Source organism: Corvus kubaryi, unplaced genomic scaffold, assembly GCF_017639235.1.
Source record: "Corvus kubaryi isolate FWS band 111438036 unplaced genomic scaffold, C.kubaryi_AGA036_p1.0 split3-73, whole genome shotgun sequence".
Lineage (NCBI taxonomy): Eukaryota > Metazoa > Chordata > Aves > Passeriformes > Corvidae > Corvus > Corvus kubaryi.
In genome coordinates this window covers 7,500,669-7,527,158 of record NW_024582091.1, presented here as the reverse complement: position 1 = coordinate 7,527,158, position 26,490 = coordinate 7,500,669, and the positions used below count along the sequence as shown (strand labels likewise).

Genomic DNA, 26,490 nt, shown 5'->3' with positions numbered 1-26,490 from the left:
TTGACACAAGCTTTCTGTAAGTTTGCCACACATACTATTAATTTAAATTGAATGCTGATGCAGATAAAATAAAGAACGAAAACACAAGCATTACCATATATTTCAGTAGAAATAAATTTTTGTTGTTTTCCTTAGTGGAATTCTTCTTTTGGTTTCTGAGAAAGAGTGAAGCATGTTTTCATGTTGAAATGTGAAATTCACAATGTGGATACAGATATATCTTCATTGTTTATTCATTACAAACGTGTATTTTGAAGAAAAAAAATGCACCTAAATAATATATTCAACTTCTTCTTTTTTATATTTTTACAGAAATTTATACAGGTATGGAGAAGTATATACATCTCTGTGTGATCTTCATTTTAAAATTTGTGATGTGGGTCTTATACTCTATTTCAGCACTCTTGCATGCTCTGCATTATCATATATAATGAAGGAAATATATATTTTACTTGAAAAATGCTAAGTATTGTTTTTCAAATATCCTTCCATTAAAAAAACCCAAAGTATATGATTTTCAATTTTCAAGTATGGATATCAGAGAAAATGCCTTTCCACTGTTTATATACAGAATCTCAAAGCAATTCCTTTAACGGAAATTAGAATTTGGATTCCAAAGAAAAGAATGGATTTTCTATAAATTTGAAGTGTAAGAAAATACTTGTTATGCTTTTAAACTGTTATTATAATACTCAGCTTAATTTCAAGTAATATGAAAATATGCGTGCTTCAGTTATTTTTCTATTTCCTACCCACATCCAGGGTACTTCTGTTTTTTTATTTACTTTTATTAGTCTTTAATCATCTCAGTTCTGGAGATCTTTTCTTTTTTTATGTCCCATAGCAGACCAAGATAAGCAGGCAGTTTTTAAAATAATGGCAAGCTTAGAGGTACATCTAAGCTTCTTAAGTTTTTGAACTTTTAATAGAGACAATTTTATCTTTAGCATTAAGATATTTAATATTTACAGTTGCAAGGAACTCAACTATTAGGTATTTAACTTCTTGCTCATTAGTGTTCCTGGGATTTTATGGTAAGTCTATGAAAGTCTTTGGGGGTAAGAGCTACTGAGCCGTGTTAAGTTGATGAAAAAAACCCCACATATTTCTCTAAAGTGATCAAATAACTTTTGAATTAAAATTGTTGTATCCATTCATTTCAAAAGGATTATCTTGGGAAAAACAGTAAGTTGCATATAGATTGGGGGCAGGGTTTGGGGGGCGTGGGGAGGCATGTCTTTATATATCTTTATAGTGCTTTTACACACTGGGTTATCTCCCATAACTAAATGCATTTTAATTTTTATTGTAAAGTATTCAATTTACTTAATTTATCTTGGAAAATGGTAGTGATTTATTTCAACATTAGAAGTGCATTTTAGCTCTGTTGATAAAAGGTAAGTCAAAAAAGACTGAAACAATGCTGTTGCAGTGGTGTTATGATCACAGAATCACAGTGCTGGTGCTGCTACCTGCTTGGTAGTTCTTGAAAGTTTCTTGTCCTCATGAGTGCATATTTAACACCATTACCAGACTACTTGTTGTAATTTAGGAAATTGCCATCCAAATGACACACTTTTGTCTTTCTGGTAGATATTTTATTTTCACTATATTGTCATAATTGTGCCAGCAGTCTGCAATGAGATATATTTTGCAGTCCATACTTTTACAGCTAAATACTGAATTTGAAAACTGTTGTCAGATTTAATTCCTTAAAATGTTAGTAGCAAATGTTTTATTTATTAAATTATTTTCCTAAAAAATAGCAACATTGAAGAGATGTCACTTCTGATTATAGGAGCATTCAGTACTATACATCAAAACATTTCATGTACATATTTATGCTGAGCAAATAAAACAAACAAATATCAATAGTTTCACATAAAGAAATGGAAATTTATCTCAGGTAATTTATTTTCCGTGCCATTTTTATAAATTAGGCTTTTGACCTTTAGTAATAGCCTAAAAAGGACAGTCCTTTTCAGCAAAGTAAAATCTATTTTTAGTGTTCATTTATGGTATTTAGAAATTCTACCCTAGAAGTATTATAAGCAAATACAGTAGAAAAGGAAACTCATTAATATCAGCAGAATGAAATTTCTGAATATGCAATATGCTTCTTGCTCCTTAAAAAAAAAGTGGTTTCCAAATAAATATTCATTATTTGATATATCGTATGCTAACAGAGAAGCATACTATATGCTATGAGTGTATGCTTATACGTAGATAAAGAAGTATAATACTTAATGCAATATATTGTGCAACTGTAAAGGAAATTGTCCTTCAGCTGACTGTTTAATTTAATCATTTTGGCGTATACTTTTGGGGTTTGTTCAGGTTTATTCTAATAGGCCTTTAGTTGCCTATTAAAGACAATCTATTATTGTAATTAATAAATTGTAGCTAAGAATCAAACAAGCAAAAAGGTTAAATCTGTCTAATGGAAATAAGCATAGTTGTAAAGATCATCTGAACTTAATTAATTAATTAATTTCTGGGCTGGATTCTTTCACATTTCGTCTGTTGGGCATTCTCTTTTTTGTCAGCTGTGTAGTGAACATTACCTTTTTAATTTGTGATGGCCAATTTAAAATTTCTGATAAGTCAGTGAGAGAAGACAGTTTATAAACTTTTCCTTGCACACCACTCCTTTTTGTCAACAGTCACAGACTTGCTATTTCAGAAACTTTTCAGATCAAGTGAGAAGCTTCATATGTTTAGTACAAAATAGATGTATTGAAATCAATCAGCAACAGTAAAACATTTGTACAAAAATGTTTGTACAGAAATTCTTCAACAAATATTTAGAAGAGACAGAAAATGCTGAAAACATAAAAACTGTTTTCTGATTAAGTTACTTTTATAGAAAAAATTTCAACCTATAACCTGTTTGCTACTTGACTTACCCTTAGTCATACATCTTTTTTTACAGCTTTGTAAAAAAATGCTGGTGTAAGAGCAACAGTAGCAAGTGAACTTGTTTTGCAAATGTGTAACCACCAGTGCCTACTACCATCCAACCTTAACCTTTGTGTGGATGTGCTAGAATGTTGTTATTATGTTAAAATTTAAAAAAAAATTCTATATTAACTCATCCAATTTTCTTACTTTCTTGCTCTTTGTATTGATTAGCATTAAGAATTCATTAATTAACAGTGAAAGATTTTCAGAAATGTGTTAAAATGATACAAACAGTTGTGATTCTCTGAGTAAGGGAATAGTCTTTTTACTTATTAATTCTTAACACTGAGAGTTAAAAATTAATTGATTCAGGGGAAGGGACTGAGTGGGATGGACACAGTCTTATTATTTCATTACCTTTTGTTTTACCAATCCTTCAGTAAGAATAGGAATGAAACCTTTGCCATTTCTGACAGCAGCAGAAGAAAAGATTTTTCATGCAATGATATGCATGAAAGCTGGGTGGGAGGAAAAAGGCACTGACTATCTAATTAAAGAGTGTTGACTATTGTTTGAAATAAGGCACTGAAAATTATTATAATATTAATAGCAACTAACATCATTCCACGTGGTTTAGCCTCCTTTGGTAAACTACTTTATGTCCATATTTTAATTTGTCATTCTTTATAAATCTCAGGATAATTTAATTTTTTTTTTCTTTGTGCCATTTCACTTCACTATAGTTAGAATGAAAGAAGTAATTTGTTTTCCGTAATTCCTTAAAAAGAGGGAAAATCTATTTTTTCAGGAAATAATTTTGGTGTAATTTCAAGTCTACACAAAATTCACTGTAATTCATAGCCTTATGGGGTGCTTGAGCAAGAATCATGTTCCTGTTTGCAGAACTCCATGGGACGAAGGTGCATAAGCTCCTTGTCATGCATCCTGGTTTAGTTTCCACGTGCCAGGGGAAGCACCTAGCAAGTAAGAACAGGCTACACAGGATCAGTGATAACAAAATGGAAGATGAAGAAGTTCTTAGAGACCCTGAAGGGAGAAAGCGTGATATCCACAACAGCAGGATAGGAGGAGAAGATCAGGGTAGGTAGAGGATACACTCAGGCATGGGGAGAAAGAGACTCTACAACTGTGAAGGCTGGAAGATGATTCCTTTGATTACTTGGATGAGAGGTTTTATCTGGAAGGGCAAGTAAGCTGTCTGAGTCTGACACATCCACCCTCACCAGTACCACTGAAAAAAAGCAATGGTTGACAACAGATAAGACACTTCTCTGAGGGAGAGTGGTACCAGTCAACCAGGCCTGATCTCAGAGGAGGTTTATTTGCATGTCAGAAATCTCAATGTGGGAAAGAGTTTGGGTGATTACCAGAGCTTGCTTACTTTTGCTGCTCGTCCATGACAGCACCAATGACAATGCCAACAGCGACCCAGAGCATATCAAAGGTGACTAGGGGACTCTAGCAGCAGGGGCAAAAGCTGTGGGGAGCCCAGATAGAGTTTTCCCAGCGCTGCTGATAGTAAGAGAAGCATCCTGGGGGTTACTATGTAATTAATGTCACAGGCAAGACTTTATTGATACATCACTCAAGTAGATGACGCAGAATGGAATGGCAACCATTTAAAGATATGTTGTGGTGGATGTCTGCTACAGATAGCTTGATCCAGAAAAGTTTATGAAGTCATCTTTAGGAAACTGGGAAAAGACTTAGGAACATTAGTTCTCCTTGAGATATTACCACACCATGAAAGACACAAATAATTGGCCATGTTGACAAATTTTTTAAACAATTGCAGGGTGAGACAACTAGTGGTAGGTATTTATCCGTATTCTATATTTGTGAAGAAACGAGGAAGTTTGGGATGTAGAGGTGAAAAAAACTCTGGCAATAATGACAGTGAGATGATAGAGTTCATAATCTTAAGAGAAATGAGAAATTCAAGTAGTGTAATAATGATTCCAAACTTCAGTGAGCTAGTTTTCATTCACTCAGAAATCTGTTTGGCAAGCTCCCATTAGAGATTGCACAGAAGGGAAAAAGGATTTGTCTTGAGCTCACTGATTTATCTTAAAAGACAGATTCCTCAAAGCACAGTTCTTTCCAATGTGCACGAACTCAAGCAAGTGTGGCAGAAAAACAGATAAATGGGGCACTCCTGAGTGAGTGTAAAGAGAAAAGGAAGTGCACAGAAGGTGGATGTGAAGGTAAAACTACCTCTCCAGGTAAAGAAAATTAAGTACTGCATTACTGGATCATCTGACAGTTCCATTTAGGATTGTGAGCCATGTGTTAAGCTTATTTTGTGTTATTCCACTTTAGGAATCAGCAGGGTTTTCACTCATGTCAAGCTGTTGTGATATAAATATGAAAACTTCAGGGCAAAATCTCAATGAGCCATATGGCTTCTTTTGCTGTGCAATTTCATGAATTCCAGATCTGAGAGTGTTGGCTGATCATCCTGCATCAGAGAGATCATAAGCATAAAGACAGGGAACAACTTGTGTTGTTTTTTCCTCTTGTGTCTGCATCATTACTGGGGTCAAAGGGTTGTTGGATTTTTTTTTAACCTCAGTTGTGTTCCTGCTTGTTGTTCTTGTTATTAAAAGCCTTTAGAATTCAGCCCTTAGATGACTGTCTTACAGTAAGCAGTCACCTACAATCCTGCTGACATTTTGGACAGTGTTTGTTTCATTATTGTGAAGGCTCCTGGCAGGAGCTGTGGCCTGTGGGGGGTCTGCACTGAAGCAGGGCAAAAGTGTGAGGATCAGAGAAGAGCTGTCATGGACTGACCACAGTTCCCATTCCCCATCTCCCTGTGCTATTCATGGGTGAGGAGGAGGTAGAGGAGTCTGGGGTGAAGGAATGAAGTTGAGTCTGGGAAGAAAAGAGGGGTAGAGAAAGGTGGTTCTAGCTTCGTGGGGTTCTATTACCATCCTATGCTATTTTTAATTGGCAATGAATTCAATCAGTTTTCCTCAAGTTGATTCTATTTTTTCCATGACAGTAATTTGTAAATAATGTCCCTATCTTTATCATGGTCCACAGGGTTTTCTATCTTGTTTTTTTCACCTGCCTGTTGAGGAGGGGTTAGAGAGTGGCTGGATGGGCATCTGTTAGCTTCCAAGGTCAACCCACTGTAGTGTAACTGTGTGGATTATATTTTCCACATGATTACCCAGGTGTTTTATTTTGTAGTGTCACATTGCCCATCACTGGGTTAAGGTTACAGACTCCTTGAAGAACAGAAAGGTTGTTGGGACAGGGAAAAACTGCTGCAGAAAGGAACGGCTGGGCAACCAGGGCTGGGGCAAGGGCACTGGTGAAGGGTGCAGAAGGCATGGAGTAGAGCAAACCCCGGGAAGCTCCACCAGAAAGCATAGCATAGACACAGCCCAGCTTCAGCAGTCATGGAAAGGCTTCACAGAGGTTCAGAGGGGCTTGTGCACTGTTTGCCGCAGCCCTGAAAGCCACTGAGCTCTGTCTGAAACTAAGCCTGAAAGAACAGAGTTGCCTCCAGCAACACTGAGTGAAAAAAGCAGGCAGATTTACAAACCCAAACCCAAACCCAAACCCAAACCCATTTGATCTCAGTTGTCTCTGTCCTCTTCATTTCCAGTTTCAGTACTGGAAAACATGAAACAGTCTAGGTTATGTTCTAACAAATTAAGGCTCACTCTATGGGGCCTTTAAATCTCTTTTTATCTAATTATTGTATGGAATTTTTATGAATAATGGAGGCATTCACTCATGATTAAATAAGTACATATTTTCACTAAAATAATTTGTTTTCAGTCACTAATGGTAAGCAGAACAATTATACAATGTTACATATATTTAATTCATATTCAGTATTATGGGTTAATGTATGAACAGTTCACATGGTAGTTGTGGCAACAGCTTATCAAGATAAAATAGCAGGAAGAGTCAATCAAAATACATTAATCATTTTTAAAAACATTTTTAAAAATTCCATTTTTGTGCCATTTGAAGCACAAGGGTAAAGACAAAAGCTATAAGAGATACCTATCTATCAAAAATCAATGAGATGGCTATTAAGATTTTGAAATATATTGTATCACAGAAACCAATATAAAAAAAACCATTAATTGTCCTTTATTGTTTTTTTTTTTTTAATTTTGTCAAGCAAATAAATGTTTCTGCATGGTAATATACTTATATGTACCTCTGAGACTCTCCAACTCGATTTTAACCAGGGTTATAAAGAAAATAAAGCCCATAATAGTCAGCAGCTGCAGGGATATATTCATTAGTTTAACACTGACAGCTTTGCTGTTTTGTTTTTCAGGTTTGAACTGTGAGTTTAGGCCTTGTGAGGCCAGTAATCCCTGTGAGAATGGAGCTGTGTGCATAGAAGAAATGAATTTGGACGTTTTTCCCCTTGGATTCCACTGCCAGTGTGTGAAGGGCTTTGCAGGTCCACGCTGTGAGATCAATGTCAATGAGTGCAGCTCTAACCCTTGCCTCCATGGATACTGCTATGACAGTGAGTTCAGTCTGGTTACTCACTTTAATGTAGAGTAGTCTTTCTCTTGAAGCGTCTGTAGCTGCTGAGATGCTCTGGGGAGAACAGTGGATAATTTACTGAAATTTAGTTTGTCTGAAGCTCCACAGCCTGTACCAGAAGGATTATTTTTGCCAAAATGCCTCAACTCCCGGCACTAGGGTTTTTGTGTTCAGGGGGCCAGAATTGTAGTTAATGAGAAATTTTAATGAGATTTGTGCTGTCTCCTTTGATACCTAAATTAGCCAGAAACATCGTACATTGTGCATTTGATGAGAGAATATTCAGGTGCTGAAAAAGAGCTCATGGAGCATTTAGGCATTATATGTCATAATTCTAATAAGTCAAGAAATTCTGTTTAATTTCAAACTAATGTAAAAGGGTGTATCTGTTTACTATAAGGTACCTTCTGCTACATAACTGCGTAACTTGCTCTTTCATTAGAAGATATACTTTAGAAACAATTGATTACTATATTCTGACTGGATTGGCAGGCTAAGTCTAGTAGCAATCTAGGTATGGAGTACTTACTTGAAAGTTTTATGAGACTCTTACCACATATCAGACACCTTCTACACTTGTTAAAGAAAAAAAGGGAAAGTAGAAGTAGTAATTTTCAGGGAATCTTAAAATGCTGACTGGAAAGTTGAAAGACATCTGGAGGTCATGTAATCAACCCTGCATGAAGCTAGGCTATTAACAGTGCTAGAACAGGTCAGTCAGGGATTTTTCTAGCTGAGTTTTGAAAGCCTTCAAAGAGGGACAGAGATTTCTCAAACTCTTTGGGACAGCCTATTCCACTGATTAACTACCCTGGTGATGCTCACCCTCTTCCAATCCCATCCAAATGTCCTGAGCTGTAACTTTTGGCCAGTGCTTCATAATACCTCCTAGCACTACTAAGAGGATTTCAGTTTTGTCATTTGTGCAACTATCCTTAAAGTTATTGTTATATAGCCCTCTCATTATTAACACTTCCCTGAGGTCTAATACAAAGCAAGCCTGGTTGACCCAACTTTTCCTCATAGGGTCCACACATTAAGCACTAAGTAACTGTGTTTTTCTTCTTCTACATCTCTCTCCTGTTTTCTCACATCCTTTTTCAGAGAAAGAATGATGATTTAAGAACTTCCATAAAATGCAATTTTTTAGAAAAATTTGCAGAAGATCTAATCAACCTACTGAGCCCAAATTACTAAATACATCATTGTCTAAAACTCTCCTAGTTAAAATAAAAATAAAAATCAGTTCAATAAAATATCTTAAAAAGACTGTCTTTCCTTATCTGGCAATAAGGTGAGTGACTTCATCTTCTATCTAGTAAAGACTATTTCCTACTACATTTACAGATGTTTTCTATGTGGTCTACACTGGTTTAGAGATATTTTTGAACTGGAATTTAGATGAGATGTATTAAAAGTTCTTCATGCTGAAAAAGTGCCAATTTTTTGGGGAACAGCTTGTCTTTGTGGTGCCCCAGGCTTGAGTTTTATCATGCAGACATTTAGTTCCTCTACCCTATGTGCACTGACTGCAGAAAGCTGGAATCCTAAGGAAGCTGGGAAGCTTTTAGTACATGAATAATGCTCCTGTGCTGAAGGACTTAGAGCGTTTAATGAATACAGTAGCAGCTGTGTGTACAGACACAATGGCAGAACAGATTCTATGGTAAATCTCAGCGATAATGAAGAATCCAGGGACCCCTTTGAGGTTAAAATAAATGCAGGCCTGCAAGAAGTGCAATTACTGCTGTCATGAACTCCATATATGGATGGAGCACTCCAAAGATTCCTCTCCATGTGGATCACTAATGATGAAAAAGAGACAGGATTCCTATCATTATCTTGTTAAGAAATGCATCATAGAAAAATTCAACTCAAGTAAGTTTTCCCTTAATATAGTGGTATAATATGAGGAATTCCTTACAACAACAACAACATTAAAAACAACCAACAAACCAAACGTTTAACTGCCACATCTCATTTAGACATAATTTAAAAGATAGAATCTTACATATTTTGTGACAGTTTTGTGATGGAAAGTTACTCATTACTTGTAAAATTACGTAACTTTTTAAACTCCTTTATTTATAACTCTTGAATCAAAATATTTCCATTGTTTAAGTAAAATGCAGTGCATGAATCTGCTTTCATATTTAAAAGATATTTTGAGATCACATTTAATTTATTTCGATTTTTTAACATGTTCGCACATTTAAGTAAAGCTGGTCCTAATATTTTCCAGATAGTATTCATAACTGTAACTTACTAATTTTACTACATTAGTTGTTATGACTCTTAGTACTGAAGTATTATCTCTGTTGCAGTTGTCGATGGCTTCTATTGTTTGTGCAACCCAGGATATGCAGGACTGAAATGTGAGCAAGACATTGATGATTGCATAGTCAATGCTTGTGAACACAATTCTACATGTGTTGATCTGCATCTGGTAAGTAGCAATATTTTTTTTAATTAAAATGATTTTTAAGTTTTATTTCTAAAATCTAAGGCAATATTGTCTGAGTTCTAAACCTCCTCTTGATCCGTACATCCACATATCAAGGGCTTTATAATCATGCTTTCCAGTCACTGGTATTTTTGTTTATTTTTAATTTTATAGGCAGTGGGAAAGAGGAATGTTTTATCATTTAAAAGCAGTTATTGGGTCAATGTGGTTATACAGGGAATTCAAAAGGCACAAAAAATTTTCTACTAGGTGTGTTTATTACCTCATTATAAGTGACAGGAATACTCATTTACACCAGTTGCTCTGACTTCAAAGGGACTTAAAAAGTATCTTACCCAAAAAAACTGATTTACTTCAAGTACTTCAGCATTTGTTTTCAAAATTCTTCAGCTATATTAGTTCCTGAGATATGAAATGTGTTAAAAATAACTTACATCTTCTCAGAAATTAAATCATTCTATCACCTGATTCCTCCATGAGAGGAAAGAAGACAGACATTGTGTAAACTTCAACACCAGGGGTGGCCCATGTTCTCTGTCACTCCTTCCAGGAATCTGTCAGGGAGCAATTTGTTTTCAATGTACTCAATGGAGACACTAAGACCATACAGTAAGAATATTTTCCTTAACAAACATTCAGGCTGTCAGAGAAATTATCAGTTAAAAAAAAGTGGAAGAAAGGACAGCTTTTTCTTTCTTATTCTAGTTGCTACCAGCACATTTGTGAGAATACTAAACTGATAAATGTAGAATTCAAATTATATTACAAAGCCTAAATGTAGGTGTCTCTATATGGTATGAGCTAAGCATCTAAGCACCAACCAAAGATCATTTAGGATGTAGGCAGCACAGTCCACAATTCAGCTGCCCATCATTTGAATCTCCACTTTGGGAGAACTGAACAACCCTGTAGGTACCACTGACTGCTACATTATTCCTGAAGGTGTTTGCAGTTCCAGAAACCCTGAAGTGTATGAGAGGTGTGGGTTTTGAGGGGTTTGCTTTGTTGGTTTCTTTGGTTGATTTGTCTTTTTTTGCGGTTGTTTGTTTGTTTCTGATTGCTTGTTTTTTTAGTACATGCATAAAGAAATTGCATTTCTTTCTGACAAATCCGGAGGGTAAACTGCAATTGTCACTATTTCCTAAACTTGAACCAAACTTAGCTGCTTCAACAGAATTTTCTCAAATTCTCTACTCTAATTTCCAGAGTTGTTTCTTTTTTTCACAGTTAGAGCACTTTCTGTATTGTATAGTATTTTGGGGGGCTTTTAACATATTTCAAGAACTAGCCACACCTTGGACAAAATCAAATGCTTGATATGGAGACCACAGAGTTTGTGACACTTTTGTTACTGCCTTTGGGTGCTATTGTAAATGCATATTTTTCAACCAGTAGACTGCAATTAATATTTCAAAATCTCATACTGGACACATACTGCCATCTTAAAATCAGATTACAGAGCATTCCACAAATAAATTTCATGCCTACAATGCAGGTGCTATTCCTAACTGCCTGTATAACCTAACATGTAACCTAACTTACAACAACATATGCAACACAGTGCAGCTGATCCTTTAATTGAGACTGACAAAATGGAGTTGTACATGCAGTTTAAAAAACATTCTCCCCCAAAAACAAGGTATTAGAAATGGAGAAAAATATGGATTTTTAATAAAGTGAATATATTGTTCCCTTGAGAGTTTTGTCTATGCTTCACCAAATGAGTTGAAGTATTGATTTAATAATTTGGGCAAAATTTAACATGACAAAGAATGGTAGCTCACTGCAATTTCAAACACTAGTTTTTTCTTCACATCTTTCATCCATTTTTTTTTCTTGATTTATTTGTGTTTATTTTTGTCCTGTAGTTCCTACATATTTCTCACCTTGTTTGTCACAGACCTATGCCATTTTGGAAGACAGCACAGCAAATCAGTGAAATTCATACAAACTCGCTGTTTCTGAGAAATTACATTCAAAATACCTGTGAGGATATAGTTAGTATCTACAGTAAAAAAATACTGTAGAAACTTAATGGCAAGGTGTCATATTAGACTCTGATCCTTTTCAGGCCTTTTCAAAATTGTTCAACTATGTTGTCAACATTACAGCAATCATTTATGTGGAAGGATTAATTTTGATGTTGGCTAATGTACAGATAAAAAATCTTCAGTATTTTTTTCATTACAAGATTGTTCTTTGGCATTTTTGAGAGCAACATAATTTTGCTATTTCGCTAAAAAATACCCCAACCAGAATGTGTTCTGAAAAGTGGAAAAGTTATTTTGAAAAGAAATAGGGAATTTCTTGTATTATTTTGCTATAGCAATAATAATGCATTTCTATTAAATATTTACATTTCTCCTTCTCTGTTCTTCTCCAGAGTATATTTTCTTAAACTAACATTTATTACCTAAGTTTCTGAAATAACTCTCATGTGTATCATCTTTTAAGTTGAACATAGAAAGGGACCTGAAAGACTTGTTCACTAAGTGATTGCATTATTCAGTTTATATATGACTATGTTATTCCACATAATATGTCCTTCTTATTGTATTCATTATCAAAGAGTACTGAAATTTTTCCACATCATATTATCTGTTTTATACATCAAGATTCCTCAGTGATCAACAAAGAGGATTAATGAATTAACATATATTCCTAAAAATGGAAGAAGACCCATTCCTTCTTCTTCAGCCACAACAGCTGTAAAAGAACAGATACTGAATTAACAATCCCCTAGAAAATTACTTTTTAACAATACAGGCTGTCTTCATCCTCCTCTAAAAGGTGAAAAACTAGAGGATAGGAAGCAACTGAAGCATGATGAAGAGAGATTTACAAACAGATGGAGATTGCAGGAGTTTCATAATTTCTGCATCAAATACCATTTTCTTCCAAAGGTATATTACAGCAGCCTTATTATACAAGTCAAAGACCAAAGATCTGAATGCGAGAAAGAATTCCAAGATATGCTCTAATTGCAACATATACTTCAGAGACTTTACCTTGGCTCTCCAGGCAGTGGGTGGCATTAAACAACTGAACTGTAGGATGAATCACAGAATAATTTACATTGAAAAAGATCTTTAAGATCATTGACTCGAACATCAAGCCTAATGCTGCCAAGTTCACCACTCAACCACGTCCCTGAATGCCACATGTACACACCTATTAAACACTTAGAAGGATAGTGACTGAACCACTTCCCTAAACAGCCTGTTCTAATTCTTGACACTGTTTTAGTGAAGATATTTTTCCTAATATCCAATCTAAACTTTCTCTGGTGGAAGATCAGGATAGGTGAAATACAAAGTTGAATGGCACAACTACATCAGCATAAGGAGATTCTGATTTCCTACTGCATCTGAAAATTCCAGTTACCCAACAGTTACATACCAGCGAGTTATTATATGACAGTACAAGCCACTGTCAGTCATATTAGACCCTCTGGTGGCTCATGAATAATTAATCAGCTACCCGTGTGCTAATAAAAGCTCCATTCTGCAGTCCAGCAGGTCAAATACCTTTGATGCATTCTTCTAGGTAAGGGTGAATTACCATCGTCAGAATGACACTTGCAAAATGTATCCTTCATCTTTTGTGTTGGTAATATGGTATAATATAGAGCCTTAAAATTAGATAAAAATGTTATCTTTAGAATGCATCAGAAAGAACAGGCACAAGAAATGACATTCCTGATGGGTTGATCCAGCTGCCAGCTAAGGACCACACAGACACTTACTCACTCTATCCTCTCCATGGATTGGTGAAGACAATAGAAAAGAGCAAACGGAAGAAAACTTGTGGGTTGAAACCGTTTAACGAGCAAAGGAAAGGGAGGAAGAAAGAATAAAACAAATCATGTGATTCAAAGGAAATCACTCACATCTTCCATGTGTATATTGATGCCCAGCCATTTGAATAATGGCTACTTTATGGTAGGGTTTCATCAGAATAATTTGCAAATTTTTCTTTAAAAAATTAAAATAATTAATTCAAGGTATTTTGGGGGGACAATACACAAAGATATGTTGTCCCTAATGATTTATATGAGATCAGATAATGTATATAGTCTATATAACATAAAACATTACTTTGGGGTTTGCATTTAAAAAATAGAAAAGGTAATAATAGCTTCACAATAGCTCTGACTTCCGTTTTTGCTGGTGCTGTTCTGTATGTCAAATTATAATGCAAATCCTGTCACTTTAGTGCATGTGGATATCCATGCAGAAAATGATAATAGATGTTTCCCTCAGAGCTTTGTTTCTGGAAGCTATTATTTCTCTGTACTTACCACATAGTAAAACAAAATATATAAAATGTAGGTAAAGTTACAGTTGTACGATAATGCTTGTCCTCCTTATGGTTAACTCTTTATCCCTGCTTGATTTAAAGGACAATTATTTCCCTTTCAATAAAATTTAATGTTATGGAAATGAGCTCTCCAATAAAATAACGGACAATAATGCCAATTTGAACTAGAAGAAGAAATATTTTCTTGGTTGATTTCTGTTTTTAAATTGGTAGGGGCAAAAAGAGTACTTATAATAAGGTGAAATCCAGTAATTCAGGTATTTTAGTAACTAAAAGTCTGGGTTGTAGGGAAGGCTTATGTGAAGGATGGAGAGCGACTATAACTAAATTTTTATTTATAACAAAAAAAATAGAATTGACAGACAGGAGGTCTATTCCATGGTTTAAATTTCAAGAACATAACACACAAGTAGGTTAGCTCATTGCATAAATTGTGAAAAGATTTGAAAGGAACTCTGGCATTGAGGACTAAAGTACATAGTAGCTAACTGTTAACAGCTTATGTTACCCAAAAAGAAATTAGTCAGGTCTTTGGACTAACCTAAAACAATTTCCTAAACTGGTACTCTACAGTTAAGTTCCTCATAAAACAGAATTTTCTGTACTTTATGCTAAATAGAGAAAAGAAAAAGAATGATCTCCCAAACCTATAATTGATTTTAAAACATCAAGAGGCACTCAAGGTGCTTCAGGAGGATCTTCTTCCTAGGTGATGATAGCAGGTGGTCTGACGCAAGGAAATAAAAGGCTAGATAGGTCTGCATCAATGAAGTTTCTAGATTTCTATGGGAGTGGAAATTCTCTTAGCTCTCAATAAAGCAACCAAGTGCTGCCCCTGATGTTGTTCTGAAACCTCAGTTTAGCTAAAAGTCAGACCACATAACATGAATGTCATACAGCGTACATAACAAATGATAAGCTCTCAATGGTTCCCAGGTCAAATAAATTCAAGCTGACTTGTATGTGACTAAACTTATGCATTGACTTCATTGAACTACTATGTGGTGAAACTGTGAATGTGCCATTGGACAAATAAGTCTCATATTGCCAATTACACATCCCAGAAAGAGCTATACAGCAGCTGTAGTTCACCTAAAAAACTAGCAACTGCAGCAGTACTTCGGCAAAATTTTGCTGCTAATACAACTCCCTGTGCTGCCCTGAAGATTCGACTTGCCATCCCTGAGATATTTCATCTTCCACTTATATTTAACTAAAAAAAAGAAAAAGGAACAGTCTTCATAGTCCTTCAATAAAAGGGGTTTTTTTAAGATTTATTGAAATGCCTCCCTCCTCTGTTTTGTACTACAGTGACTATAACAGTAAAAAGACTGAAAACTTAGTCATTATTGGGTGTACTCCTTTATGCTCTAATAAGTCCAATTGAGTCAAAGACATTGGAATACACAAAATTAACTATTGATTTACTGACTTAGGATAATGTCCTTAGTATTGATCTGTGATATTTTACATTACTTGGACAGAGTGATTATGAAATCTTACACCTTACTCATCTAATTGAAAGTTGATTTTGGCAAACAAGTATCATATTTCCATTTATTTGTTTTATTTATGACATTATTTTAACATGCTTCAATTTGATTTTTTTGAAAGAAGGTGCAGGCATATATAAAAATTTGTAGCTTCAACCACCAATGTCAGTAAATACCATAAGAGTGAAAGCCATTTTTTTTTCATAAACTGAATTTGAAATACTCTATAGAACTGAATAAAACTATCACAAAGTGGAGGAAATGGAGATTAAGAGGAAGTTAAAGACTGGCTTTTCAGTGAGACTTGTGAACAGAAGGCAAATCAATGTGGTAAAGATACAGGAAGGTAGTCCCAGATGGTGCACTTTAAGTTTTGCCCACAGTGAGGAGGCTGGACGGAGAAAATCAGTGACAGCAGGGAAAGAAGTGAAGAACTTCACAACATAAGGAAGAAGCTGGAGAACCATGGCCTACTTGTGGAAAGCATAACCCTAAATTTGATTTGTGCACTATATGGAGACTAACATTATGTTTGAAGTGGGGAATGAAGAGTTTGTACCTTTGAAGGCATTAAAAGACTGGCAGTGGTAATACAGAGACTTGGAAATGCAAAAAATGGCATGTTTCATAAGGAAGAGAATTCTACAAAAGGACATTTAGCTGCAGAGAAGTACATAATTGTATGTACTTAGCAGATTTATAGGGCAGAAGGTCATGGAAAGGTATGGGTCCACAAAGAAATTATTCTGAAATAAGTTAAATGGTGAAATTCATAGGTCATCAATCAGTCTCTGAAAGCTTGCTGCATATATGTCCTTGCCACACAACACACAAGAATTAATTGGAAGAATTAATTAAATATAGAATAAATTCTCCATACAGTAGGAAAGGTATTTTCTTTTGCTTAAAGTATATGAAATAGTTTTGCACCTGAATGTTTGCTTTTCTAGAGAAAATGTGAATTTTACTCCTACTCCATCAATTATGAATTACGCTATGTTGTCTCTTTCAAAACAAGATAAGTTCTGCAGGAATAAAGAACAGTCTCTTCTTTCTGTTTGTATTAAAAAAATGTGAAATAATTCACATAAAATGTGTTCAACTGGTAAGTTATCTATTAATGTTGGTCATCCAAAGGCTAGGAGGTCATTTGCTAGTTTCACTAGGTCTCTCCAGCTGCTAACCTCTACTTAAAACCTTCAGGCCTGGGAAAATTACAGAGCACTTGGAAGGGAAAATAGCCCAGAGAAAGAATTTTTATCCCATTTCTTTTAGTAACTTTAGAGTTCTGCAATCTGTCCTCCTTTAGATTTTAAAATTCTGTTCGAAGGATTCTGACTAAAAACTTTTTACTGTGAGTGTGATGAATCACAGGAATGGGTTGCTGAGAGAGGCTGTGAATGCCCCACCCCTGGAAACAACCACTGGAAGGTGACCCTACCCAGGGTCCATATCTCGCAGCAATTTTTATTTATTTATTTATTTGTTCATTATCATTTGACCCTTATCCTATTTTGTTCATGACAATGGAAAAGAGGAAGCTGAAAAACACCCATGACAATTTACCAGGTCCTATACTACTAGGCACTGAGTTACTTGTTGTAAGAGTCAGTTGCTCTTATTTCTGTTGCTTAGCTATCCTCTTTCAGAGAAAAAAATTAAAAACCAAATTATATTAAAGATATACTGTGGTAGTATAGAATCTGTTTTATTTGCATAACATAAAAATCTGAAATATGCTGAGATATTTCCCAGAAAAAGTAATTTTCAAGATTAATTCTAATAGCTTATCCTTTTACAGAAGAATTGATTCTGAAAGTACTGGGAAAATGTTTCATTCATTCAGTGAGTAATCATATTAATTGATTTCTTCAAGACTATTACAGAATTGTGAAAATGCAAGATTATACCAGATATGGGTTTGATTGAAATCAAACTCTTGACCAAAATTTCCTTTCAAGATAATCATGATAGCCCTTGATTATTTCCTCATTACTCTCCCACATTACTTCAAGTCCTGCCTTCATACTTGTTTTGTAAGGGCTGTTGAAGCCCTAGGCAGGGACACACTTGCACATACACCCGTCAGAACCTGGGGTTAACCAGAAGTGTTCTGAAGCAGTAATTATATACGCATTTGCTTCTTTGAGAAACGATACCAAGACTTCAAAAGTAGTTAGGCATCTTCATCTTCTTTTGGATCTGTGTAGTGGTTTGGTTCAAAATATCCATTACTTACTTATTTTCCTTCTGTGAGATAAGAATTAGGAGAAAGCAAAACAGGTTCAAACTTACACGGTTGCAGTACAAAGAAAGAGTTTTATTACTAATAGAATTAAAAGTAAAAAGAAATATCAAGAAATAAAAGCAAACCCCCCCACTTCCAGCACTTCTCTCCTTTTACCCAACTCGCACAAAGGATAACAGAACATGGGATTTTAGTCAGTGTTGCAGCTCTTGAAAAGTCTCTCTCTTATGCTTAAGGAAAAAAAAGTTTTCTTCTGGTTCACGTGGTTCCCAAACTGCCACCAACAGCAGACCCGCCCAGAAAGAAACAATCTGCTGTGGTGTAAAACATCTCTCCCATGGAAAAATCTCACAGTTCATTCACACTGCAAAACATGAGCCCCATGACATGAGGTTATTAATCTTTTTAAGGATGAGTTCTTTTGGGCTGAGCACAAAGGCTTTCTTTGCCACAAGTCTCTAAAAGCCTCTTACTGCTTCCATATAGCCTGGCATAGGCACTCTTCACAATCCTCACGGGCCACACGTGAATTTTCCATCCCCCCATGTACTCCAAATGGATTAAAGAGACAAACAGTCTGTGATATCACAGTTTCTTACCATGGCATGCAAGAAGTTTTTTAAGCTACACATGAGAATCGCGGCACCACCCTCTTTTCTCCCGTCGCCATTTTCAGCTTCTCACGTGACTCACCTTCTCTTCCTCTCTGACTCTGAGACTGCCATGTTGAAGAGTGTCCTTGTTCAGGCTTTACGGTGGAGAAAGCCTCGCTCCCTTTGTACTGCTGGCTGCATGGTGTCCTCTTCAGTTTGGCACGAGGTGTGCTGGCTGCAGACAGGAGGCTCCGCTGGCTCCCGCTGGCCCCGCGTGGAGAGGAGAGGGAGCTGCCAGTCCCAGGAAGCCGCGCCAGATGGGTCTAGCTGTGTGCCAGTCCTTGACTGGTTTGAGCTGTGTGGCAGTCCATGGCTGGTTTGAGCTGTGTGGCAGTCCATGGCTGGTTTAGCTGTGTGGCAGTCCTTGGCTGGTTTAGCTGTGTGGCAGTCCCTGGCTGGTTTAGCTGTGTGGCAGTCCATGGCTGGTTTGAGCTGTGTGGCAGTCCTTGGCTGGTTTAGCTGTGTGGCAGTCCATGGCTGGTTTTAGCTGTGTGGCAGTCCCTGGCTGGGTTTAGCTGTGTGGCAGTCCTTGGCTGGTTTAGCTGTGTGGCAGTCCATGGCTGGTTTGAGCTGTGTGGCAGTCCTTGACTGGTTTGAGCTGTGTGGCAGTCCATGGCTGGTTTAGCTGTGTGCCAGTCCTTGGCTGGTTTAGCTGTGTGGCAGTCCATGGCTGGTTTTAGCTGTGTGGCAGTCCTTGGCTGGGTTTAGCTGTGTGGCAGTCCATGGCTGGTTTTAGCTGTGTGGCAGTCCTTGGCTGGTTTAGCTGTGTGGCAGTCCTTGGCTGGTTTAGCTGTGTGGCAGTCCATGGCTGGCTTAGCTGTGTGGCAGTCCATGGCTGGGTTTAGCTGTGTGGCAGTCCCTGGCTGGTTTTAGCTGTGTGGCAGTCCTTGGCTGGTTTAGCTGTGTGGCAGTCCATGGCTGGTTTAGCTGTGTGGCAGTCCATGGCTGGTTTTAGCTGTGTGGCAGTCCTTGGCTGGTTTAGCTGTGTGGCAGTCCTTGGCTGGTTTTAGCTGTGTGGCAGTCCGTGGCTGGGTTTAGCTGTGTGGCAGTCCATGGCTGGTTTAGCTGTGTGGCAGTCCTTGGCGGGTTTAGCTGTGTGGCAGTCCTTGGCTGGTTTTAGCCGCCTGCGGCTCTGGGACAGTTCCCCCCCCCCAGTGACCCAGGCTCCGTGCCGCAGAGTTGGGAAAAGGCGGGAGGGGACGGGACCCCGGCCCAGCCCGGCGGGGCCCAGAGGCTCCAAGGCCCCCCCCACCTTCCGGCAGGCGAGCTGGAACGAAAGGAAATTCCCGCCTTTCCACACGGTTTAAAGATATAAATTGTGAGAAGCATCATTAGTCTAAAAGACTGTCCATCAACTCAGGTTCAACCCACTACAATCTGTTATACCTAAAGAAAGCTTATTTAGAGTTCTCTACTAACATTTTTAATAATTTATGACTTGGAATGGCTATATTGCATAAATGCATTACTATGTTTGTTTCAGTACAGCTTTAACACCAGCCAACAATTCCCTGAATGTTGCAATGTGTTTCCATCCAGAGTAATTCTGTTCTAGTCAGACTCTGTATCTCTCATATTTCTACCTAGTACTCTTTTTCAGGTTAATTCGTATAGAAATATGTGTCTGTTTATAGGCAAAGCAGATTATTTGAAGTAAGAGCTTCACCATATTAATGTAGACTCACTTTCTTAACAAATACATATAATGCAGTCTGAAGTATAAATTCCACTGCAATTTCCCTGGGAAAAATACTGAATTTCATGTTTGGCTTTCACTCATTCACCCATGATCAGTGGAACCATTGAATGTTTGGAGAACAAGAATGACTGAGATACAGAGGTGACATGAAGTAATTCTTTGCATTCCGCCTATGTTTTCTCCCTCTTTTTTTTATTTCCTTATTTTTTTTCTAATTGAGGAAATGCCAAATAATACCAAAATTTTTATGCAGGAATTATTAGACCTTCTGTAGTGGGAATAATAAAAAAAACCTCACAAACAAACCAAGAAAAAAACTATAAGAGAATTCCATCAGAACTCCCCCTGAGGTGAAACCAAGAAGCAACAAAACTTGAAAAGAATTTATGAATCTTATCATATTTTTTAATTTAATGAATATGCAGAACAGGTTCACTGTCCTTCTAGCAGATGAGGGACTGGGAGTTATGCCAAAAAAGTGTCCAAACCAGCTGAGCCTGAGGCACTCAGGAGCACAACAAAGAACAGCAAGATACAGTACCAGGGGACTCCATGCTGAGAATGAAGGCCCCCTTCTGCCAGTACTACCTGTTGTTTAAGTAGGATTGCTTAAGGGCTTGGATTTGGGATGCCATGGTGAGGCTACCAAGGCTTGTCCAGCCCTGGGACTATCATCTCTTGCTGCTCTTCCATGTAGGTACCGGTGACATGGCCAGTGCAGACGTGGAACACACCACAGGTAACTTCATGTCTCCAGGAGCATGATAAAGGACGTGGGTGCTCCAGTGTTTTTCTCTACAATCCTGACAATGAGAGAAAGTGCTTGAGAGGGTGTGGATAAATCCTGCTGGTCAACAACTGCTTACAAAACTGGTATTGATAACAGAATTTCATATTTCAGGACGATGGGACCCTCTCACAGGATTGAGGCTAGGAAGATGTGGTGTTGACTTGATCAAAAGGGACAGAAGTATCTTTGACAACAGATTGACCAACCAAAATCAAGTGAAGAAGTGATAGACTCAGTTGTCAAGCAAAGGGTGCAACAGATTTAGATTAGAGAGACCTTCTGATAAATATTTTAGAGCTGCAGAGGGCCCTCTTCAGTCTATACACAAAAATAAGGAGGTGTAAAGAGGGCAGAATCATGGAGAAAACTATCACACTTTTTCTGAGAAATTAATCCAACTGTGTGTCCATCTGAGGTGCCAGCACATTAACCCCTGCTGCACCCAAGCAAGTAAAGACAGAGCCAGACTTTTCTTGCTACACAGTGGACCCCAGTCAAAGAGGTAAAGGCCATAAACTGAAATAAAGCCAAGTCCATTAAAATGTAAAGAATATCTTTTTTACTCTAAAGGTAAGGCTGAAATAGGTTGCCTGTATATGAAGTATCCATCCTTGGGTTTATCAAAATCCCAACTGGATGAGATTCTGACCAGCCTGTTATAATTGACCATGCTGTAAACAGGATAGGGGGAACTAACCAATCTCCAGAGATCCCTCCCAGTGTCTACTTATGTATGATTTTGCAATACGGATACCTGTAACTGATCAAAACACCTACAGTTTAATAGGTACCTTTCACTACAGTGATATAAATCTTTATGGGAATGGTTTAAAGGTATAGAAAAAACAAAAAGAGAGTCCTAGAATTGCATTGCAGAAATATTATACATTGAGAATTGATAAAAAGGTAGTTCACACTTGTTGAAATCACTTAGGTAGAGCAAATTACATCAGCAGAAAGTGACACTAAAATATCTCCATTAGAAAATGCGTCAGTAGTTTATTTAACACTCATTTGACTTGAGTGCAAATGAGTGTACAAGGATAGGAAGCTCAGGTTCTTTGGATCCAATCTTGGAGTAAAAACATTTAAGATTGACTTGCGCCAGGATAGAATCAGACTTTTAGTTACTAGTGACAGATTATACTTGACATTAGGTCACATTTCTGTGCTTTTCTTACTTGAATAAAAAATGTTCTGTAAAGGGATCTGTAAATTTAGTTATGCAGGTACTTCACCAGAAGTCCGAAGTGGGGACATTTCATGTAAATATAGTATGCATTGATCAGAGCACAAGACTTCAGAAATCCAAATCCACTTCAGATTCCAAAACTAAAAAAGGAAAAATTCTGTCGTTTTCACTCATATTTTATAGCACATCTGAACTAAGGGTAATGCTACATTAGCAAGCAACACAGATAACCCTATAGTGAAACAATGTGTACTGAGACTTGGTTGCAAACTATACATTTGTTTGGAGGGAGCGGCTTGCTATTTTTTGGACGTATGGAGAGCATTAGGTCTTATGGACTTATGGAGAGCATTAGCACATTTGCTGTTTCAGTTTCTTTCAAAAATTATCAGATTTATGTGCACTGAGACCACTGTAAGGCAAAGCACAATTAAGTGAGGATGACTGAGAAATTCATGTCCAGAGCTTAGTCCTGGGCTAAACTAAAACACTAATGAGTCTGAACCATAAGAACCATGACAACAAGAAACATATGAACACATGGTTGGTTTTAAATTGCTTTGAGCAACAGATTCATAAAGGCCAAGTCTTCTGAAACAGCAGTTTGGTATCTCAGTATGGACAACAGCTTGGAAATCTCTGGCTTTAAGTCTGTCCCTCATTAGTCATCTGAGATACTCAAATTAAGTGTAAATGTACTGATTGCCTATAAATGTTGTCCATATGTTTGTCTGGTTTTGTGCCCACTAGAAAATCAGTGATCCATTTAACAGAGCTAGACAAAATGTGCCAAGTGACTGAAATAGTTTAACTCTTACTGGTCCATAACAGTGCATATCATACCACTTCAATGAAACTCAGCATTAGTGCTTCAAAAAAATTCTGCATATTGTCACAAGCCCTAAAAGACATCAGAAACTAATTTAGACTGTTCTTACTGACAATCTGCCTGTTGGCAGAGGTATACTATGAACTGAAATGAACCATGAAGGAACCAGCTATTTGTTAGCTCTGCACTGAACCATGAGGGAACCAGCTAATTGCTAGCACTGCACTGGCAGATAGTATAGAAGGTACATTTTCTTTGAGAGGTGAGTGCCTAGATGCTTTAGGTAGCTTCACTGTGTGACGAGCTTGACTTATATCTCAGTGTAACATCTCTCTTGATGTAGCTCAGTTAGTGATAGGAAATAAAAACCTAGTAAGGAGTTATTTTCAGTTCCTTGATTCTGAGTACTAAGGACAAAGATATTTTGTTTCTTGAAATGTGTTCCTTGATGCATCAGGTGCTAAGTAGTATTCAAGAACCTTGCTCAAACACAATCACTGAGATATGAAAACAATGAAGAAAAAAGAAAGGAAGAAAAAGATCATTGGTGGGAATTGCAAAAGTTTTCAGTTGGTCTGGCTTCTTTCAGTTTGTGAGTGCATAGGCTATATCTGAAATATCCTTTGAAACAAGTATCTGCACTTTACAAACTTTGTAGAACAATTTTAGGATCTGCAAGACTGTTAGCGGTTTCTCATGTGAGATTAATATTATAAGATGATTTCTGATTTTAATATTTGCAGACTCTAATAAAATATATGCAGTATTTTTTAAAACTAAGCTCAGAAATATCAAACTTCCTTTTAAAATTATCTTATTACTAAAATACAAATATAGTGTAAGAGACTGAGTTTCAAATATTGACCTGATTTGGGGGGGAAGGGGGAGGGAGAGGTGTGAGAGGGTGTTTGGTCTCTTTTGTTTAATTTAGTTTTTTGGGGTTTTTAATTTTGGGGTTTTTTTTTTTTTTTTTTTCATTTGTTAGGAAAAACAATGTTACATTTTGTACAGCAGAGAAAAACACAATGCACTTTTTGGTTTACTCTGTTGCCACTTGCTGGTTAGTTATACATCTGGGATGACTGTCACTAAATGATTTCTGAATAAGTCCAAAACTGAAAAGCATCTGCAAGCAAAAGTCCCAGTGCTATAGAAAACAATAATGCACATTCTGCATGTGTACCCACAGGGGAAAGACACAAAAGGCATATCAAAGAGTCTGGCATTTTCATTTTATTACCTAGGCAACATTCCCAGTCTCCTCTGGCTGTGTACATATGCTTTTTAGTCATATTGTGATAGTTGTTTCATGTTTGAGGAATGAACAGTAATTGAGACACTGTTTTTTACATGCTTTAAATATGTCAACTTCATTAATAACTATAATTATGAACAGGAGGCCAAGTACACCTTCTCACAGTACCTGCTACCATGTAGAAACTCAGATATTTCTCCTCAGCCTTCATTATGTACACCTGTAGCTTCCAAGTTCCCAGCTTTATATTACCGCTGTTGGTTTTGGCTGTATTCCCAGTTTATTTTCCTACCTTCCAGACTGTCAGTTTTTCTCCACTAAACCTTTGTCAATTAGAAAATCTTTACTATTTCTATTAGTACCTGCATGCAATCCATTAAGAGAGATTAAAAAATCTTGGGTTTGTTCTATGTAAAACTGATTGTAAATGACCAAATGGACAGAAAGGAACTGTGTGAATGAAACAAGCTTTTTAGTGTGATCTTTTAGTAATAAAAACATCCCTTTTCCAAAAGAAAAAAAAAAAAAAGGATTGCGGAGAAACTGTAATACTAATCACGGCTTTCAGCATTATGAAGAATGAATCAAGAAGTGTACTGAAACCACCACCAGTTTAGGAGGGGTTTCTGGAGCCTTCATTCCCAACTGTTTTGCATGATACAAATTTAGACTAAATTTGGGGTTAGACAAAAAAACCCTCAAATAAATGCATATCAGGAAAAAATATTCAGAAATTTATTTTTAAACTAGGTAACTAATACACAATAGTTGTTTGATATTGATGCCTTTTCCTGGTCTTAAAATCAGGAGTCATACACGGTTAGAAGGGGAAAAGGGATTTTACCTTGGTATTTTTTTAAGGATCCTTAGGTGTACACGTCCAGGTCATGTGCATCAAGATGCACCCCGCCGAAATGCCCTCCCCCCCGCCCCCCCGAAGAACTGGTATAACATTATAGGTATAACATATAACATTAGCAGATCTATCAAAGATTCCCCAATGAGAGGCTCAAGTGAGCCCCCTCCCCAAGGAACCTTCCTCTGGATGGTTCTATTTTAGTTTACAGAATGTGTTCTGGAGAGGACCTTGGGGTCTGGGGCACACTGATCCCTAGCTACGAAGCTTCTAAAATGTTTAGTCTCTCAGCTTGAAAAACAAGTCTAAGAATGTAGGGAAAAAGCACTAGGAATACAGAAGTTGTAAAAAGGTATAACAGGGGTATAAAAGAAAAGGCAAAAAATCTTCATGGCATCAATATAATACTAGCTTTGATCCAGTTGAAGTGTACTGAATGTCATGGATGCTAAGAAAACCCAGACTTTTACAAAGTCTTAGGCTTTCCTCACCTGTCTTTACTGAATATATCTCCTCCTTACAATAGTTGTCTAAATCTTCTCTTATTTTTTTTAATTGCCCCAATGATTTCACTCCAATTGTCAGAGGTATATTTTTTTTCTTATGATGCTCTTGATTTTCGATCCCAAAATTTCTTTCAGTTTCTAAACTGTCAAGCAGAACACACATCAAACTCAGTCTTTATTTACCAAAGGTATATCTTTGTTATCTCTTTTTGTCTCTAACTTGTAGCTGAGAGAAAAATGCACTGCAGACTTAATTTCTGTTTAATCCCAAATAGCAACTAAGCACCACAGAGCTGCTTGCTCACTCCACAGCCTGGTGGGGTGGGGGAGAGAATTGGAAGGCTAAAAGTTAGAAAACCTGGGGGCTGAGAAAAGTTTAATTCTTTAAATGAAATTATTAAAGAGAGAGAGATGTTAAATCCAAGGAAGACAAGTGATGTAAATGAAACCAATTGCTCAGCACCAACCAACTGTTGCCCAGCCTGTTCCCAGGCAGTAGACCCTGGCCAGTTTTTCCCCAAGTTTATATGCTGTGCACAGCATCACAACTCCCCTTTGGTTAATCGGGGTCAGCTGTGTCCTCTTACAGCCTTGTGCCCCCCAGCCTACTCAGTAGCAGGAGAGCATGCGAAGCTGAAATGTTCTTGACTTAATGTCAGCCCTGCTCAGCAACAACTAAAACATCAGTGAGTCATCAACATTATTGTCATCTTAAATCCAAAACACAGCACTGTACTAC

General features: G+C 37.0%; 1 protein-coding gene across 1 annotated transcript in view; it reads left to right on the top strand.

Annotated features, from left to right (window-relative positions):
- EYS (eyes shut homolog) overlaps window positions 1-26,490 on the top strand; it is an 854,603-nt gene that overhangs the window by 329,135 nt on the left and 498,978 nt on the right. Inside the window, exons 20-21 of the mRNA XM_042016808.1 lie at window positions 7,229-7,426; window positions 9,771-9,892. Of these exons, the coding sequence (XP_041872742.1) occupies window positions 7,229-7,426; window positions 9,771-9,892 (320 nt within the window). The remainder of the gene's footprint in view (window positions 1-7,228; window positions 7,427-9,770; window positions 9,893-26,490) is intronic.